This window comes from Schistocerca piceifrons, chromosome 3 (assembly GCF_021461385.2).
Source record: "Schistocerca piceifrons isolate TAMUIC-IGC-003096 chromosome 3, iqSchPice1.1, whole genome shotgun sequence".
NCBI classification, from domain to species: Eukaryota; Metazoa; Arthropoda; class Insecta; order Orthoptera; family Acrididae; genus Schistocerca; species Schistocerca piceifrons.
In genome coordinates this window covers 217238723-217259367 of record NC_060140.1, presented here as the reverse complement: position 1 = coordinate 217259367, position 20645 = coordinate 217238723, and the positions used below count along the sequence as shown (strand labels likewise).

At 39.3% G+C, this 20645-nt stretch overlaps 1 protein-coding gene across 1 annotated transcript in view; it reads right to left on the bottom strand.

Annotated features, from left to right (window-relative positions):
• LOC124787768 (dynein beta chain, ciliary-like) overlaps nucleotides 1-20645 on the bottom strand; it is an 834683-nt gene that overhangs the window by 116646 nt on the left and 697392 nt on the right. Inside the window, exons 70-71 of the mRNA XM_047254657.1 lie at nucleotides 17638-17805; nucleotides 3123-3255 (exon numbers count right to left, since the gene is read on the bottom strand). Coding sequence (XP_047110613.1) covers nucleotides 3123-3255; nucleotides 17638-17805 — 301 coding nt within the window. The remainder of the gene's footprint in view (nucleotides 1-3122; nucleotides 3256-17637; nucleotides 17806-20645) is intronic.

Genomic DNA, 20645 nt, shown 5'->3' with positions numbered 1-20645 from the left:
TGACCTATAGTTACAGGTGTGCATGGAGAAGAAAAAAGATATCAACGCCTACAACTCTCTTGGATGGATAACCAATTTAACCCATTCAGTAAGCCAAAGCTGTGATGGTAGGGTTGCAAGTGTCATGAATTTTCATCTGATAATGTTGAACCACATAGTTTACATTCTATACACTATTAAAGTTGAGGATGTTCAGGCCCAAACTTTAATACAAGAAAGCTCATCATATTCTTGAGATTATCTATAACTTACAATTTTCTGTCATTATTACTGAAACAGTTTTTGTGAAGTTTTCTTGGAACAGTTTGGCAACAATTAACTCTAAAATGAAGCTGAATTGCAAGTTGTTGTCACATACTAGTTACTGTTAGTCAGAATTTGTTTATAAAATTTACATTAATGCACTATAACAGAAATGAAAACTCTACTATGTACTTGTGAATATACACAAGAAAAATGTTGATGGTAGATTCACTGATTTTATACCAAACATTACTTATGTGCATATAATGTAAATAAATGAAAACCATATTATTGGCACTGCCCTTTTCAAGGGGTAGTCATAATGTTTTAGTTCTTCTTCTCATGGCGTTACAACCCTGCATGGGTCTTAGCCTCTTCAACATGTTTCCTCCATTCTGCCCTCTCTAACATAATCCTCTGCCATCCTCTAACTGCGAGAGATTTTATATATTCTTCCACATTGTCTATCCACCACTTCTGTGACCTCCTTCCCTGTCTTCTTTCAGTCGGCTTCCACTAAAAAACCTTTTTGATCAGTATTCATTCTTCATCTCCAGAAACATTACTTATCCTGAATTGCCTCAAAGACATGGCACAGAATCTGCATTCAAATATCCTGAGCTGCTGCTCATCAGCACTCATTAGTGCCATGTTTCACATCCACAGGTTGTAACTGGCCTGATCATGATCTCATAAAGTTGAAGTTTCAGTTGTCTATTTAATGACCTACAGGGCAACCATTTCATAAACATGTGGAAGCATCTGTTACCACTTAGGACGTGCTGTTTTATTTCAGCTGACGTGGAATTTGTTCTATTAATTTTAATTTAGTTATACCTAGAAAAAATAGATATGTAATAATAATAATAATAATAATAATTATTATTATTATTATTATTACTTTTTTTTTTGCATGTACATTTTTGAAGTTCTGCAAGTCACTGAAAATGCATTACTACAGCATGTGTTCAAGGAGCCAAAACAATATGGAGCAATCCATCAATAAAGTGGACTCATTGTTCTCACGATGGATGACTTGGTAGAAGTCTACATTTTGGCTGCTCAGGAAATGTTTCACCATAAAAATCACCTAGTCATCAGTCTGGAAATGTCACCTTGCCCAGTGATAGTTGGGTCTTCACCTGTTCCAGCAGTAGTAAACCCAAACATTTCCACTGTTCGCTTTGCTGCTTTTTCTTGGGGTAATAGTGATACACCCAGCAATCCTCTATGGTGATTCTGGAATGGTTTGACACAGCTGTGCATTCACCACTGCCTCAATTTCATAGGCTTTCTAAAAGGGTATGAGCAGTCACAGATGTCTGCAATTTTTTCCGCTTTCAAATATAATGTATGATGCTGAAAATTCATCCACGACTGAGTTTCATTTTTCTGACTATCACCTCAACTGTCATACATCAAATTTCAAGCACCAGGATCTCTACTTTTTTGCAGTTCCCTATTATTCACAAAGAGAATGTCTTCCAATTCATTCTTTGGTATTCAGAAAAGACATTTGCTTGATTACACTGGAAGCACCTGTGCTATCTAACCAAAGTGTAATATGATGGCGCAGCATCACCGTACACTTTCAACAATTCAGCATGGATTATTGAAGTGTTGTTCTCCACCACATGGAGATAACACATTACCACTTTGTCTATGGGCAGTGTTATTTTGTTTTGGCTACTCTAGTGGTTGGCTATGCTACAGTACTGGGACCCAGGGATTTCAATGTGTACAACAGCTGCATGCATGAATCTGTTAACAAAAAATTAATTACACAGTTTTATTTTTTTTCATGAAGATAATTAAAACTTCGTGACTACCCATTGCACTCATGTCCTCATGCCACCTCAGTTTGTTATGTCTTGGAATTTCACACATGGAGCTTCATTTAGCGTGTGTGCCCATTAATCTCTACATCTGTTACCTGCAAGCTATTTTTATTTGTTTTGAACTGAGTAATATGAATCTGCTCCATTATTCTCTTTGCTGTATTTGAACTGTTTGTTAATATAGCTGCATCATCAGCAAACATATAGTTTCTGAAGAGAATTTACATTTCTACATTCCTTCACATCATGTTATGCAAATTCCATCATGAAGGCGAGCCTTCACAGATGTGGAATGAATCAAGCAGGCAGAAAAAAAAGCATCCATTGTAGGTGATTTCTTTAGAAGTATACTAATAGCTGAATTGTGGCTAGTCATAATATACTCACACTGATGGTTGCAGGACTTGCTTCTGGATTACTTTATATGTGTATACTACAAGAAAAAAGCTACAATTAAAAAAAGCTACTACTCATTCTATTACACTACTCAACTGTTGTTTTTACATTTTCTTTACACAGACCATTAGAAGTTGTCAATGTATTGGTAAAACCATGACCTGTTTAACACAGACATTGGAGCTAAGTGTAATTGACATTGCTGAGTCCAAATATTGTGAAAAATTGTAGTATGAGTGGCTAATAGTCAGAATCTCAATTATGAAAAATTGTAGTATGAGTGGCTAGTAGTAAGAATCTCATGTACATTAACTTTTACTTTATTATTAGCATGTGACACATACATAGAATGTACTGTTAACTTTCAGGGTCTGATCAATAACTTTGTAAAAATGGACTTGAATTAATGGTAATAGTCATTTCCTAGTGACATCTATCTTGGAACACATTTATCTCAAGAATTTTCAAGAATACATTTCACATCCTTGTTGTATGTATGTATACTACTAAATGAACAGAGGTAGTAATTGGTACAACACAATAGAGTTAATTGTATTAATATTAGTTTTATCATAATATAATGCAGAGGAAATTGCATTCTCTTGTTTGTCACAATGATATAAATGTTTGTATGAGTTTTCTTACCTTCAGGGGATTAACACCAGGCGACAATATAAAAAATATGGGTGTAGAAGGACTAGATTCTTCAAATGACTTAGCAAATTCTATTGTTCTTCCTTCCACATACTTGGCGCCAAGCTTTTCTTCAATGAATGCTCTGCATGAAGAGAACATGTAGGAAGTAATGTGTAAAAGACAATAGAGATGAACTTTCTTTACCTTTTACCTCAAAAACATTTGTTCTGGGATATATAAATACTGCAGAAGGAGTACACTTAATACTCCAGAAAAACTGTTATTATTTTGGTAGACTATAGCAAAAAAACATTCTCACTGCAAAAATTATTGCGCCATCAAGAATTATTAAAAATCATGGAGGTTGTGCGACAAATAACAAATACAGTGTAAACACAGAAATAGAATTTTAATTAATAAAGAGGCAGAAATGTTGGCCAATTATAGACTTTGAACTATCCTTTAAAGTCACTGGAAGATAATTTATTTATGTTGGTTAAGAAAAAGAGTGGACATAATACCAATGCTTATGTGACTGTCATGTTTTGTTCCCTACAGTGTGTTTAGTTTTGTTTTTGTGATACAGTCTCTGCTTTTTGTTATGAGGGTGAGACTTCATTCATGTAAAATGGATGTCATTAATGCCACAACATTTCTATTTGGAAGTTTATGGTTTAAACAATCAAAAACTTTCACAAGGTCACAGAACACATGAACACGAAGATGTTTCTTCCTTGACTCAGTCAGGAATCAATTTCCGAGACCCTGTAGGGCTTTCTCTGTGGAGAATCTTTGATGAAAGCCTGAACTGAGAGGCATTTTACAAGTTATGTAAAATGAATCCTACCATACATTATATTTCCAAATGGAGCTGAATGGATCTGTAATTAAAGGTGGTTTGCTTATCTCCAGTTGTTTAGGTAGATGTTACTAAAACATATTTAATTGTCAGGAAATATGCTGTGAGTCACTGACAGAAACAAAAGATAGCTACATCACATATCGGCAAAATTTTGATACTCATGATCATAGCCACTAGCATTACTACCTTTAAGGACCTGATGAAATCTGCAATTTCTTTGGTTTTGCATGTCTGAAACTAATTTCTGCTGGTGATGCATATCGTGTCTGCTAAAGTAAGTCTACTACATTTGTATTTGGTGAGATACTGAAAAGTCATGGATGGGATACAAACAACAAAAGGAGTGAATGTAATCACTAACTATTTAGTTGTGGTGTTGAGTGCAGGTGTAACATTACAACAGATAGCCACAGCAGCATAGACATATTTTATGCTTCTCATAATCAAGCACATTTTTGGGTCTTGTATATCCATTGGACATATTGATGGCTCAATTGGTACAATGCATACACCAGGTGAGGTCATTAAGTGTGGGGCACCAGATCATGAGGATAAACAACAGCAGAAGATTTAAAGATTGCTGTGGATATCTCAGACTCATTTGTCTCAGTTCACTGGTGTGCACTATATGCTCACTAGTAAACTTATAAAGTGATCTCGTGATACTTGATTATTTTCAGGACACTGATTAAGAAACTGTTATTTCCAGTCATTGACATTTGGCTTTTACATGGACGTATCTTATTTCTCTAATGCAGTGCCGTCTCTGTTCTCCACTGGTAGGCATGTTGTGCCCATTGTGAGTGCACCAACTGTTTGTGCATGCACCAAGGAGTGGTTCTTATTTGAGTGCTTCCCAGTCTTGAAAACTTACAGTGTTCTCCAGCAGTAAAATTTCAGTTATTCACTAAATCTCCAAAGTATTTTAATTGCCATTAGGTATATGTTTTTGGTTTGTTTAGTTCAAGAAGAGTAGGATCTATTATATTCTGTGATTTGTTTGTACTTAATTGGTGTTCAATGAAACCTGTGATAACAAGAATTGTTTGGAACTACAGCCTACACCAAGCCATAATAGCACTTATCAGGCCACTTTGTTGAGGACAGCCAAGATGAACAAGTAGTTTTTTTGAGATCTGTAAGCATCAGCTTGATTAGCAGCATTATCTCATACAGAAGCTGATGTATCTTGCATGTCTACAATTGCTTCTGGCAATCTTGGCTTTCCTGCCATTTAATGAGCCCAATAGGACTGTGAAGCATACCAGAAGCATTTAGCATGTTATTTCCAGGCAAGTGACTTTCAATGGCCTGAGAGGCCACATTTTTTACTATCCACTTTTTTATTATCTACGAACCTGCGGCTCTATTATCATGGGCAAAAAAAAATTGGCCTCTCTGTCTGAACCATCAGTGCGACCCCTAAATACTATTAACTCACTTTCAAGTGAAAATTTTGCAACAAAAATTCATTTATTAGCTGCTCTTTACTAAAAGAGCAGCTAATAAATGAATTTTTGTTGTTTTCTCCAACATTGTAAGGTAAATAAGATAACTTGTGAGATAATTATGCATCATGAATTGTGGACCTGGGTATAAAATACAAATTTACATGTTCTTTTGGAAAATCACATGCAGAATCATTAATACATGACATGTTGATCAGATTTTCACAAAACATTGTGACATGTGCTAGGCATTTAGACAGTCAGCTCATTCTTTAGCAAACTTTTGGGATATTGCCAGGTCTGCTGACATTTCACAGGCAGTTCAAGCTATTTTTTCCATTGAACATAATACATTACAGCTGTCATTTGACTGGTTGGGCATAATTCTCACAGCTAGACTTAACTACCCATATCATTATGTTATCGGGCAGCAATGTTTGCCAAAATCATATAGCAGATGTTTGTTAGAGACAACAAAGCCAGCAATGTTTGAGTGCACTTCTGTAAATAAATTTAATTACAGATGCTAGAGTAGCACCACGCCACTTTACATTGGTTCACAGCACTCCAATATGATATAGGGGCCAGAGTCTCCATTACTCCTCAGCTTATATATCTCCAGCTGGGGTCTCCACCCTTAAAATCAGGAGCAGTTAAGCTACGGGCTTACTCTCACCATGAAATTCCATTACTAGACAAGGTAGTTCTGTATTTAACACATAAAGACATTAACCAGAACCCTTATTTTGTCTGAAGTGGCAAAACTTCCAGTGGAAAATATTTTTGGCCTCAATGTGATACAGCATTTGGGTTTGATATCTAACACTCGGTTCAGGCGAGTTGTAACAGCATCCTACATGTGGAATTGGATTCTTTGTATCACCAATGTAGTCCCTTGTTTTGTACAGCCCTAGGAAAGGCTTCTAATTTTTCCACTCACACTGCATTAAAAGAGTAGGCAGTGAAAAATTTTTCAAACCCTATCCAGTATCTTTAGCCTTGTGGGTTGAAGTTAAAGTAGAACTGGATCACACAGAGCAGTAACAAGTTCTGTACCAGATTCATTGTAGCACATGGACATCACCTTTAAACAGTGCAAAGTCAAAGTTGAAGTATCAATAATTATTGAAAGGATAGATTGCTACTTATGTAGAGATGGCATGTTGAGTTGCAGAAAGGCACAACAAAAAGACTGTTACACACTAAGCTTTTGGCCAAAGCTTTCTTCAAAAAATAAATGAAAACACATATGCACACACACATTCATTCAAGCACACACACCTCATGCACAAATGACCACTATCTAAAGCTCCTCAGGCCAGACTTCAGCTGTTGCATTGAAAGAAAGCAGCAATACGGAGGGGAGCAGGGAAAGGGGAGGGATAGCAGGGTATGGCTGGAGCAGGACAGGGTTGCGAGATGCAGTGTCAGAAGTCTGAGGTTGAGAAGGGAGAGGGGGGGGGGGGGGAAGAATGGAAAAAAGGAAGAGGATGGGGAAAGGGGAAAGACCGGTGAGGTGTTGTCAGAGAGCAGTGCATAATGGCGGTGAGGGAATGTAAGTTGGGAGACAGAGGAGGTGGAAACTGTTGGGTGGAGGGATGGAGGGTGTGAGGCTGGGGTAATTTCAGGAGTGGAGAATGTAAGGATACTTGACACCTGCACAGCTAGGAAAAGCTGGTGGTGGAGGCAAGGATCCAGAAGGCCCAGGTTGTGAAGCACCATTTAAATCAAGCATGTTATGTTCAGCTGCATGTTGTGCAACAGCATGGTCCACTTTGCTCTTGGCCACAGCTTTGCAGTAGCCATTCATCCTGATTGATAGCTAGTTGATATTCATAGAAATATAAAAACTGGGTGATGATTGCAGCAGATATAGTATATGACATGGCTACTTTCACAGGTGGCCTGACCTCTGATACGGCAAGATAAGCCTGTGACAGGACTGGAATAGAAATAGCTGAGTGCATGGATTGGGCAGGTCTTGCACCTGGGTTTTCCACAGGGATATGATCCCTGTTGCAAGGGAATAGGACTGGTAGTGTCATAGGGATGAACTAGGATGCTATGGAAATTGGGTGGGTGGCAGAACACCAGTAGGAGGATTGGAAAGGACCTAGGGTAGAATATCCCTCATTTCAGGGCATGATCACAAATAATCAAAGCCCTGATGAAGGACGTGGTTCAGTTGCCCCAGTTCGGGATGGTATTGGTTAACAAAGGGGACACTCATTTGCATGTGGTCCTTGGGGGTGATGGGAGGATTGGGGATGTGTGTTGATGTGGCAGGGTAAATCAGTCTGTGGACTAAGTCTCTTTGTGAGGCCTTCAGCATACAGCACAAGGGAGTTCTTTGCAGACACATTGTACCTGAATGGCTAAGCTGTATGGGAGGAATTTTTTTGGTGTGGAAGGGATGACAGGTGCCAAAATGCAAGTACTGTTGGTAGTTTTCATGTGGACAGGAGTGTGGATGGATTGCTTGGCCTGAGATAGTGATCACCTACTCAAGTGAATCTATGTGTGTTTTCATTTTTTTTTATGAAGAAGGCTTTGGCCAAAAGTTTAGTGTGTAACAGTCTTTTCATTGTGCCTATCTGCAACTCAATGCACTGTCTTTACGGTGAGTAGCAATCTGTACTTTTTATAATTGGACATCACCTATAGTAATTGTTCATATACCAGATTGTGTGTTCAAGAAAACAGCGAATACTCAGTCAATTGTGACTCATACCTTCTTCCAAATTCTGATGAATTATTTTCAAAATTGGTAGGAGGTCAGAATTTCTCTGAGGTCCATCATTTATAAGCTTATTTTCATCTTTCTTTTGACGATGCTTCTAAAACCATTTTGGTAATAAATACTCCTTATGGATTTTTATTAGTACTTTTTGGTGTTGATAGTGCAGCAAACTGTTGTCTACTCAATGCATCAATCATCTGGATGATATAGTACTGACACGAAGGGATCAGCAGGAGCATATATAGAATCTCCAGCAAGTATTTTTAGTCCTATTGAAAGCCAGACGGACGTGTAACTCATCAAAATGCTCATTCTTCCAGCCTTTATTGAGTATGTATGTTGTATTCCTATCCAGGAAGGCCTCAAAACAATGTCAGAGAATGATGCAGTCATTTCTCATGTCAGAGAATGTGGCAGTTATTTCTCACTTTCCAATACCAAATAATGTAAGGATCTTCATGTTTTTATTGGCAAAGTTGTGTATGATGCCTGATTCCCCCCACTCCAAAACTGTGACAAAAGCCCATTCTCTGAATCATCTGTAGAGAAAAGGGACCCCTTTACATTGGTCTGCAGATTGTCCACAAGCATTTCTTAAGCTGAAGCAATGCTTCCAAACTGCTCCATGCCTAACATTATATCAGCTTCAATTAACACTTCTGTTAGCGGTGGATGCAATCACTACATGACATTGGGATTGTTCAGTAACAGAAGTGCTTGGCTGGTTCAGAAATAACTATTGCATTTGCCTCTAAGGTGCTGACCAAGGCACAAGGAAATTATTCACAGATAGAGAAAAAGCACTGGCAATTAAATTTGCTACCCAGAAGTTATTCATTTTCCTGCAACAAATTTCATTTGCTCATTGATCATAAGCCATTGGTGTCCATATTTGGCTGTAAATCAAATTTACCTAAATGGGCATCTCAGAGGTTTCCGATGTTGGGCTCTTTCCTTATAAAATCACCAATATTCCATTCACTGCCATATGTCAGCTTACCATGTGAATGCCAACATGCTGTCAAGATTCCCTACAATTTTAATGAAGAATTTGATAAACAAGAGACTGTTTTCACATCAACTCACAATCAGAGTAGTTAGTGGAAGAGATTCCCATCATTTCTAGGTATTTTGCAGCAGCCACACATAAGGATCCACTCTAGAGACAGGTTTGCCAGTTCGTACAAACAAGCTAGGCACATGTCCTTCCTTTGGCAGCTTCCATGGAACTTTGTTGTTCTTTCGGCCTTCATATTCTCAAAAGCATCCCACTGTTATTCAATCAAGATGACTGCTAGTGTCAAGTAGTCATTCCACAGGTTCTGTGATACCATATATTGCATGTCTTGTATCATTCTCAGGGGTATTTCCAGACTGATGAACCTTGCATGACAACATGTGTATTGGGCACGTGTAGAAGAGGATATTAATCAAGTGGCTCAAAAATGTTGGGCTAATCAGTTGTAGTAATCAGCACCACACCACATCTGTGCATCATGGCCTGCATGTACTCAGCTGTATGACTGGGTGCTAGTGGTAGATTCTGATAGATGCTTATCTTCATTTCCCATATGTAATAAAAATGCAACAAACCATGAACTGCGAATAGCCCTAGGGCTTCCAAAACTATTTTTTCTATTGAAGAAGCCCACAAACTTTTGTTATAGACAATGGTAAACAGTTAACTTCCACAACTTTCTACAGTTTTCAGAATAGAACTAAACGTACTACCACATCTCTCTTTCACCCTGCATCTAATGGCATTGCAGATGTCTTGTGAGTTCGTTTGAGACACAGATGAAAAATTCCACTCTTACTGATCATGCACTGATCTCTCTTTTATCCTCATGCCAGTCAATATTGTTCCCAGATCAAAGCCTGGTGGAACTTTTGCAAGGAATCCTCATTGTAACAATAATTAAATCAATACCCTAAGCTGCCCACATGCATTTATATACATCAACAGGGACAATCGAAAATGTATGTCCCGACCAGGACAGAGGATAGTGCGACTGCAGGGATTTATTTCTTGCATACACCCCTTGAGACCCACATTCCCAACTTAATGTCCACACACTACATTCGTAGCGATCCTGCCCATTACACTCGTTAATCATGCAGACAATCTTACTGAGTCCCGTAAGAGTTGGGGCAATGCATGTGGATACGCACAGAAGAAGGTCAATGGCTGGTTAGCCTTAACTATATGAAGATGGTATCTGTTATTTCGGACATCTTTATAAAATCATCATTGTTCCTTGCTAGATTTGCTGCAGTCCCCATTACTACAAGAAAAAGAAGAATAAGCTACCATTTTAAAGTTTGCATACCCATCTGGGCATGTACGTTGGGACATATGTCTGGCTTAATATGTAGCTCCATCTTTGACCAGCATTTGCCAGAATTTTAAATTCATACAACTGACTTGTTTTAAATACTCACAAAGAGAAACAGATTTTCTGCCATCCTGGAAATTAACATAATACATGTGGGCTATGTCCCCAATATTTAATTATGACACTTAGTTTATCCAAATTTCCACTGGTTTAATTTGACATACTTTTCCCTGATTTCCCAAACAATATTTGAATTTATTAGAGTAAGTGGAAATCTGGCAATGCTGCTGTGCCGTTTTGGGGGAGCTGCACTTTAAGTGACTCCACGATGCCCAACTTGAATGGAGTACCTACACGGCATTTACATCAGCATCATGAGGCACACTGCAAAATGCTTTCTACTTCTATTAAAAAGGCAGTCTTCATTAGCAGTGCAACCAGCTCTGTTTGCACTATCTGGGGCAAGCTCTGTCCTCAGATCTGCCACACTGGCAGCAGCAGCCTGCAATGTCCACTCCATGAACTGGCAAAAGCAGACATAGGGTCCAGTTCAAAGACAATATCCTATATCCCTGGTGTTGGACTCCTGGGATTCCCATCACAATGTCATCCATCACCCTTTGGGTCAGGACCCAGACAACACACAGAAGGATCTCTGATCTGAACCAGGTTTAATCTCAGACTCACAGTAAACTCAGAAACTAGTGGCTTTTGTGTCTGTGCCTGATACAAATATGGAATCCCTAAACAAAGCCAAGTTCATTGTGGGACAAACACAGAATGAATTTCAATAATGATAACCAATGTATCCAGTTCTACAGCCAGGTTGGTTTCAAAGTAGCAAATGGGTGAGATTTCAAAGAGCTCATTCAGAATACTATTCTGAGCCATGGTGGCTTGCTCAGCTTGTTGCTGTGTGTGGCTAAGTCCACAAGACATGCTTTCTGTGTCTCTCACAGTGCCCTTCACTCCTGAGCTGCATTGTCTTAAGAGCCACTATGACACCATTCACTGGAGGGATTATTAAATACTCCCCCTTGATATTGGCATGTAGGGCCAAAAATGGTCAATGGTAGAGGTGGAGGACACTTGGAATAGCAGAACTCACCACTGGCATATCACCACGAGCTCAGGGCCAACACCCCGCCTCCCCCTGCCACAAGGCCCAGTGACTGCCCAGGGACTGCAGGGGAGGAGGATACAAGAATGTGCCATGTTAATAGACTGCTTTGGTACCAATGGAATGAGGGAAAAGGGCACAGAGGATGGAATGTTTCCCAAACCTTGAACCCCTCATCTACCCTTTGGCAATGGAGAAGAGGGAAGGTGTGTCAACTGCAGTTGTGGTTGGAGCTGGTTTTGGTGACAGGTCAGGTGGACATGAACAACTGTGACGTCAAAGAGCTAATGGTCCCTGTGGCCTACAATGACCCCTTGGTCCACCCTACATGCCAGCTGGATGTGCATGCTCAGGCATACGTGCCCCTCATGTAGGTAGGCTTGTACAAAGGATGGGCACACTGCATGGAATGCTGAAATCTAACTGAGTGTGATGCCAGGGCCCTCACAGGATTTTGGCTGGACTGACCCCATCCACGGGAATGGATCTATATGTCACGAAAAAACTATGCAAGGCATCCTTGGTTGATGATGTCTGCAAGGCCTTCTGCATCCATCCAGTCTCCATGTTCAAGAGCAGAAATACATTGTTCATGCAATACAGGTCTCCATAATCTCTCTTTTATTAGTTATTTGAATAAATTTGTGTTCCTCATAATTCATTATTACAAATAAGCTGTTAAAAGAACTCAGGAGATGTTAACTATATCAAACTAGGCTAAAAAAAAGACAAGTTACATATTTCATACAACTGAAAGTCCAGTTAGGAATATCAACATTGTAGGAAAAGACAGATTGCTACTTACTGTAAAGAAGACACATCAAGTTGCACACAGGCACAATTAAAAGACATTGACATAAGCTATCAGCCACAGCCTTCATCTGTAAAAGACAGACACACACACACACACACACACATGCACACACACACACACACACACACACACACACACACACACACACACACACACACACACACACAAGCAAGCACTCCTCATGCACATACAACCACCAACTCCAGCATCTCGGGCTGGAATACAACATCACAAGGGAAGCAAGCAGCAATCTGGAAGGGAAGGGGAAGGGGAAGGGGAAGGGGAAGGGGAAAAGGGAAAGGGGAAGGGGAAGGGATAGTAGTGTACGAATGGGGAGAGAGACAAACACTGTCTGGTGGAATGTGCTGGGACTAGACTGCCAACAGACGCAGTGACAGGAGGCTGTGGGGCAGGGAGGTGGGAAAAAAAGCATCAAAAAAGAAGAGGAGAGGGGAAAGGTAGGCGGATGCATTGGCAGAAGGCTGCAAATACACAGGGTGGGAGATGAGAGTAGAGAGAAGATGAGAGGACAGATGGGGTGGAAACAGATATATGCTGCAAAATAAGAGAAGATTGGATATCACTATTAAGTATTTTTTATTGAAGTTAAGTGGAACTAAGTAAGGAGGATTTTCTTATTTTTGACATGCACTGGTGTACCTGAAGTCTGCTGCCTGCACCTACAATTTAAATGTAAGAAAGTAAGTTCAATCTGCCAAAAATCATACAAGCACAACATTTCTAATAATGCCATTGTAATATACTTTAAATTAATTTTTCTTTCCATTCATATACATTCATATAGCAATGTTAGTATTATTGTGTATTTTTTTATTATTACAACACATGGCCTATAAAAATGTTGGCACAGGAGGGTGCCATGCTGGTGCCCATGGCTGTACCGCTGATTGGTTTATATACCTTCCCTTCAAATGAGAAGTAGCTGTGGGTCAGGAGAAAGTTAGTAAGGTATATGAGGAATGAGGGAGTGGGTTTGGAGTCTAAAGGACACTGGGAAAGCTTCCCATGTCAAAGACACCAACCACTTCCTCCACCTACTTTCCACCATCCCCAGACCTTTACTTCCTGGGTCCCTACTCATCACCGTTGATGCCACCACCCAATACACCAACATCCCTCATGCCCATTGTCTTACTGCACTGAACACTACTTTTCCCAACGTGAAGGAAGTGGTGGGTATTTTTGATATGTGAGGCTTTTCCAACATCCTCCAGACTCCAAACCCACTACCTCATTCCTCGTACACCTTACTAACCTTATCCTAACCAACAACTACCATATTTACTCGAATCTAAGCTGCACTCGAATCTAAGCCGCACCTGAAAAATGAGACTCGAAATCAAGGAAAAAAAATTTTCTCGAATCTAAGCCGCACCTGAAATTTGAGACTTGAAATTCAAGGGGAGAGTAAAGTTTTAGGCTGCATCTCCAAATCGAAACAAAGTTGGCCCATTGTAATATGAGACACCATTTAGGACGAATGAATGACGATACAGCTACAGTAGTTTGGTTCGCGTAGTAAGCTTAGCAGTTAAGCTTTGCCAGGTAGCCATTGCTATGCGTCAGGCGCTCCGTCCATATTTATACGGGTACCCTTCCTTTTTCATGTGCTTCGTCTGGTTTGGATTGATTGCTTATTTTTCTTTGATCTGATAAGTGCCGTTCTCTTTGTTATAGGTGTTTACGTCACTCTAAGCTGAAAATGCATTACTGTACTGTGTCATGCACTGTTTGTCGCATTCTGATAATCAGTGTTTATGACCTGTCCCGCTCGCGGCATGGCTTGCTTTTGTGCGCGCTACCGCCGCTTACAGTTAAAAAATAAATAAAAATTAGAGGAGTCGTCTCATTAGCGAAACAATGACAAGAGACTGCTATTTGTTGTTACTTACACTGCTGTTTTCTTTGATAATGATCAACAAGAACCAAATAATAGACTGCGTATGATAGAAAATGTTCTGATCGAGAGTTTAGCGAAAATTTTTCTCCGTTTGAAAATCTTTGCAGACGCCTCTTTAGTATATAACATTCTCCACAGAAATTAGTCATCTTAGATTTAAAAATCTAGTCAATTCACGTGCTTCATTTCTGACTGTATCACTATTAGGCATAAGAATAATACGAATATAAACATGAAATGATATGTATATTCTTCCGCATTTGCTGTTATCTCACTCTAGTTTCGTAGTTTATTAAGCAGACAGGATTTAAATGAGATAGCAGCAAACACGAAACAATACATGGCAAAATGTCTATATACGTATTATTCTTATGGTGAAGAGAATACTGCATGTGATTCACAATTCATAAAAGTTCCTATTAGCAACCATCTCTTCTCATAGGTAGAAAAAATTCAGAACGTAGAGTTGGCCATATTGACAAACATCCCAAACAGTCTTGCCAGTCGGATTTTCGTAGTACAGTACATTGAAATGTTGCTACATTCGAAGATGAACAATACGGAATTTGTATTTACTTCATTGGATAATGTATGAAAATGCAGTGATCGAAACTTGGGGCGGAGAAAAAATCTCGTCTTCCACCGTTTTTTATTTTTTTATTTATTTATTTATTTACTGACGCAGAGGTTTTGGCGCCAGTATTTATCTTTGTGCCTGAAAAGCATGCCTGTGAATCGCTACATATATTCGACGGCAGAAGTTAGTTGCGGCGGCACCTACCAACATTTTTCAGAACTTCCGCTTACTTTGCACTCGATTCTAAGCCGCAGGCGGTTTTTTGGATTACAAAAACTGGAAAGAAGTGTGGCTTAGATTCGAGTAAATACAGTACTTCTCATTTGATGGGAAGGTATATATTTATATTTATTTATAAACAAATCCATGCCAGAGCCATGGGCACCCACATGGCACCTTCCTATTCCAACCTTTTTATGGGCCATCTAAAGGAGACTTTCCTAGCCTCCCAAAATACAAAACGCCTAGTCTGGTTCAAGTTCAATGATGATACCTTCATTATCTGGACTTGGGGCCAAGACACCCTGTCTTTGTTTCTTCCCAATCTCAACACCTTCTCACCCATCAGCTTCATGTCAGCCTCCTTAACCCAGTGTGCTACCTTCGTAGATGTTGACCTCCTCTTCTTGATGACACCATCTGTGCCTCTGTCCACGTTAAACCCACCAACCACCAACAGTACCTGCATTTTGACAACTGCCATTTGTTTGACACCAAAACATCGCACCCATATAGCCTGGCTACCTGGGGGTGGTGTATCTGCAGTGACAAAAACAAAGGCAAAGGTCCTGAGTTCCAATACACAATTTTAATCCATCAAGAAGTTTCAAAAACTCCCTTGTTCAGTATGCTGGGGGTCTCACAAAGGCCTTCACAGACAAGCACTATCCCCCAAACATAGTCTCCAAACAGATCTCTTGCACCATTTCAACCTCACACCCACAATCCTCCCGCCACCCCCAAGAACCAGCCACAAAGGAGTGTCCCCTTCATCACCCAGTACCACCCAGGACTGGAACCACTGAACCACATCCTTCGTGAGGGCTTTGATTACCTATCATTGTGTCCTGAAATGAAGGACATCTTACCCAAGATACTTCTCACCCCTCCTAAAGTGATGTTCTGTCATCACAACATCCACAACGTCCTAGTCCATCCCTACGCCACTCCCAGTCCCAACCTCTTGCCACACAAGGATCATATCCCTGTTGAAGACCCAGGTGGAAAACCTGCCTAATCCACCCACCCAGCACTAACAGTTCCACTCCTATCACAGGTTTGTCCTACCCCATCAGGGGATGGGCCACCTATGAAAACAGCCATGCCATTTATAAGCTCTGCTGCAATTATTGCATTGCTTCTGATACTGGTATGACTACCAACTAGCTGCCCACCAGGATGAATGACCCCTGCCAAACTGTGGCCAAGAGCAACGTAGACCACACTGTGGCACAACATGCATCTGAACATAAAATATTTTATTTCAGTGGTTGCTTTACTACTCGAGCCATCTGGATGATTCCTTCCACCACCAGCTTTTCTGAATTGTGCAGATCAGAGTTGTCCTTACAACACATTCTCCATTCCCGTAATTATCCTGGCCTCAACTTTGGTAACATATTGCCCCACACTCTTCACCCAACTGTTTCCATCCCCTCTGATCTATCATCTCCTTCCCAGCCTCATCTCCCACTATGTTTATTTGCAACCCTTGGCCAATGCAAACGACTGTCATTTCCCACTCCTCTCCTTTTTTTCCCTCCACCTCCCTGCCTCACAACCTCCTGACACTGTGTCTGTTGGCAGTTTAGTACCTGCACGCTCCACAAGACAGTGTTTGTCTTTCTTCCCATCCATACACCATTATCCCTTCCCCTTCCCCACCCCTTCCAGATTGCTGCTTGCATCCCATATGATGTTGCATTCCGGCCCAAGGTGCTGGAGTTGGTGGTCATGTGTGCTTGAGGTGTACTTGCTTGTGTATGCATGTGTGTGAATGGTGTGTATTTGTGTGTCTCTTTTACGGATGAACACAGTGGCCAAAATCTATATGTGAGTGTCTTTAAATTGTGCCTGCCTGCAACTTGATGTGTCTTCTTTAAGCAAGCAGCAATCTGTCTTTGCCTATGTTGTTGACAAGCTACATATTTATATGATGATACTATCCCACAATTGTACTGCTGTCTGTATAGCACAAACAATACTTCAGTCTGGAAATATTTATATTTTCTTGTATTTTACCCAATTATTGGTTTAAATTTTTAAGATTTGATGTTCTGGAATACTGTCACTGTGCTTTGCAGCTATACTGTAAGATGTTGAAACACTTGTTCATGGCCACCATGAAACACATGAATAAATAAATAAATAAAGTACTTAGATACATCTCTCAATGAAATTAATCAATTTTTGAAAATATAATTTAATTCGATAGATAAAAAATCTGCTCACCAAGTGATGGCAGGAGAACACACATGTAAAGGTATTAAAATCTTCAAGTTTTCAATTCCAGGGCTCTTTCTTTCTTTCCCTTCAACCCCTCTACCAGAAGAAGGAGCTAGTAGCTCTAACAGCTTGCAAATTTCAAAATCTTTATATGTGTGTTCTCCTGCCACCGCTTGGTGAGTAAATTTTTTTTTTCTTTTTTTTACCTGTCCAAATTATATCAGATACATCTCTAATATCATACAGTTCCCTGAAACTTACATCATAGCATATGTCATTCGGTCTGGACGAAATGCACGCATCATGCTCAGTCGCTGCAAGGCAGTCTTATTTTTCCACTCTTGTGGGAACTTCTCTCTCTCAGGACACTCTGACTCAATTAACTTCTTCCATCTTTTAGGATTAGTTTCAATGTCGCGATCCAGATTTCTGAAAATACAGTTATCTTAACACTGTTGTCCATTCAAAGACGTGTCTCAAACACTAATGATTATCATATTGTAACATTGCATGCTTTATATTGCAGATGTTGAGTATTTTATTTAGTAATGGTATCATATTAAGTTCTACAAACAAGACACTTTATTAAATTTTAACAAGCAAAACATGAGGCAGCATTCATGAAGATGCAATATATTTTGAACAAAATTTTTAGCAGCTACTGCTGTGGAGTGTCTGTCAGACAGAATGAAGATTTAAAAAAATAACACAGTTATTGGTAATGTATTGTTCTGAACAGAAGATGTAATAAAATTGCCTAAAGAAAAAGCATGTGTGCTACAGTCCAATGTATTTTCAGTACCATAACATCTAATGTTAGTGCATATAACAAAGTAATATTAGTAATTATGACACAATCTAGATATAAGATATTCACCTTCATGTAAAATCAACAGTGGAACTGTATAAGCATAATATCATGTCTAATAAACAACACGAAATTAAAATGTGCAAAAAAAGAATCATAAAAATTCCCAGCAGATAAATGTGTGAAAATCTCAACACTGAAGAAAACAGTTAGCAAAAATAATTGTTAACAGCCATAGCACTACTAAAATTTGGCTACTTAATATCTTTCATTGTTCCAAAATTTTATAATGATCTTTGTCTCCCCCTGTCCTCACAACATGTGTCCCTCTGCTCTTATTTTCTAACTTCCCAATCCAATTATCTTTACTCCTAAGAAAGGCACTAACAGCCATGAGAGCCAAGATAATTTTTTTCTACTTTTATCTGTGTCTATCAGCAGTACTTAGAACTCTCTCTCCTGATGGTATATACTGGCCATCCATTCTGTCTCAGTGTAATTAGCAGACACTAACTCCATAACCAAATGGTTAATATTGCTGCCTTTGGATTTTTTTTCAGGTAGAGAAAGAGGTCCACTCAGTCTTGTGAGGCTAAATGGAGTGCTGCTTGAATAAATATGTAATGGCACCATCAGGATTGATCTACTGGCAATGAATCTGAAGTGATGGGTGACATGCTGCTCACATGTCCTGCAATCATAGATTGCTTCTAATGCTCCCTTGTATGAAGCAGTTGGTGTTGGATCAAGCATAAGGCCTAATCCACATGTGTTATTTATGTTTTATATATTAGCAGAAAGGAGGCTGCTTTGAAAAATGCCACTGCTCTTCCTATTACACTATTCAGCTGCTTTTTATGTCTGATGTAAATGAAGTATATGTGTAACTTTACATGGAACACTATTAGCTGTGTATATAATGGTAAAATTAAAGTCTGTTTAATGAGAACATGTACGCCAGAATTTACACCTCTCAATACAAATATTTCATACATTTTGGAGGAATGAAGTACTAATTTATTTTAGTTTTGAATAGTTGGCGATTTCCAATTTACTATCTGTTAACTACTTTTTCACCAGAATATAAAATTCCTTTCTGAACTGTAAGTGTAATTTATGTTCATTTACTTTTGTATTATGATTGTCAGTTTCACAGCTGATCCATCCTATTATTAATGTCAACGAGACAAAACTTATGCAGTTCCACACAACACACAAAATAAACAAATAAATAAAATGTAGTGGTGATTAATAAATGGGAGCGCAGTCCTTCAAATTACTGAGACTTTACACAGACAGTGAGCTAAATTTATCCATACACACTTCTACAAAAGATTGAGTACAGCAACATTTACTATCCATCTTGCTGCTTTGATCAGTGATAAGGACAAAACCAAAGCTGTATGCTTGGGATATAACCCCATTAAACCACATCTTATGGCATAATATTCAAGGGCAACCAACCAGATGCAAGAAAGATATTTACCATACAAAAGTGAGAGATCAGTGTCGTGTGTGGATCCCAGAAGAGGGGTTTATGTATAAACTTATTCAAACATCTGACCACGCTCACAATGACACTGCAGTACAATCTTTCTATAATCTCTTTTGTTGCCAAGAATTTTAGATTGTATAAAATGGACAATGTACATGCAACCATTCAATCAGGGTGAAGTGAAATTCGCGCTCTCGGGCTTTGCAGCATGACTCCTCACATGCCAGTGATAAAAAAAAAATATCTCTCACAAAATTTTGTCCGGCAAGTACATCCGGCAGAAAAAGGATGTTAAAGAGTGGCAATCTGGCAACGCTGTAACCACATGTCCTGTGAGTACTTCTGTCAGCACTTACTTGTTGTGCTGTACAGTTGGTGCAGTGGATAGAGTTTTGGGTTAGCATGCATGAGGTCAAGGGTTCGATCCTGGGTTGAGGTGCATTTTTTTGTTTGCTAATTTCATTCTGACATTTCATACTGTAATATACAGCGTTTCTTAGGTAACATATACCCTAAATTTACAACATTTTGTAATGCTGAACATAACAAATACGTGGTTAGGCAGATAAGAAACAGACAGTTGAAACAAATGGCCGGTCATAGGACAGAATAACTACAAAATCAATACCTGTTTCGAGATGCTAAAGACGATAGCACAGTACAATAACACAACATCTAGTTGCTATTTATACTACATGTAATATGAGCATTCAGATGTCGCACATTAGCAACCAGTGACAATAATAATGTCCATATTAATGACTGCATGACCTTCACAACAGAATACATTGTCCTCAGAACAACAGATGCTCAAAGTGACCTCCCTGCACGTCCAAACATTGTGCAACCCACCAGATCATACAGCTCTGGACCCTTTGCAACAAAGCTGCATCCACAGTAACAAGAACAACATGAACATGCGCTACCAATTCTTCCACATTCGCCAGAGTAGAATACACATGTTCC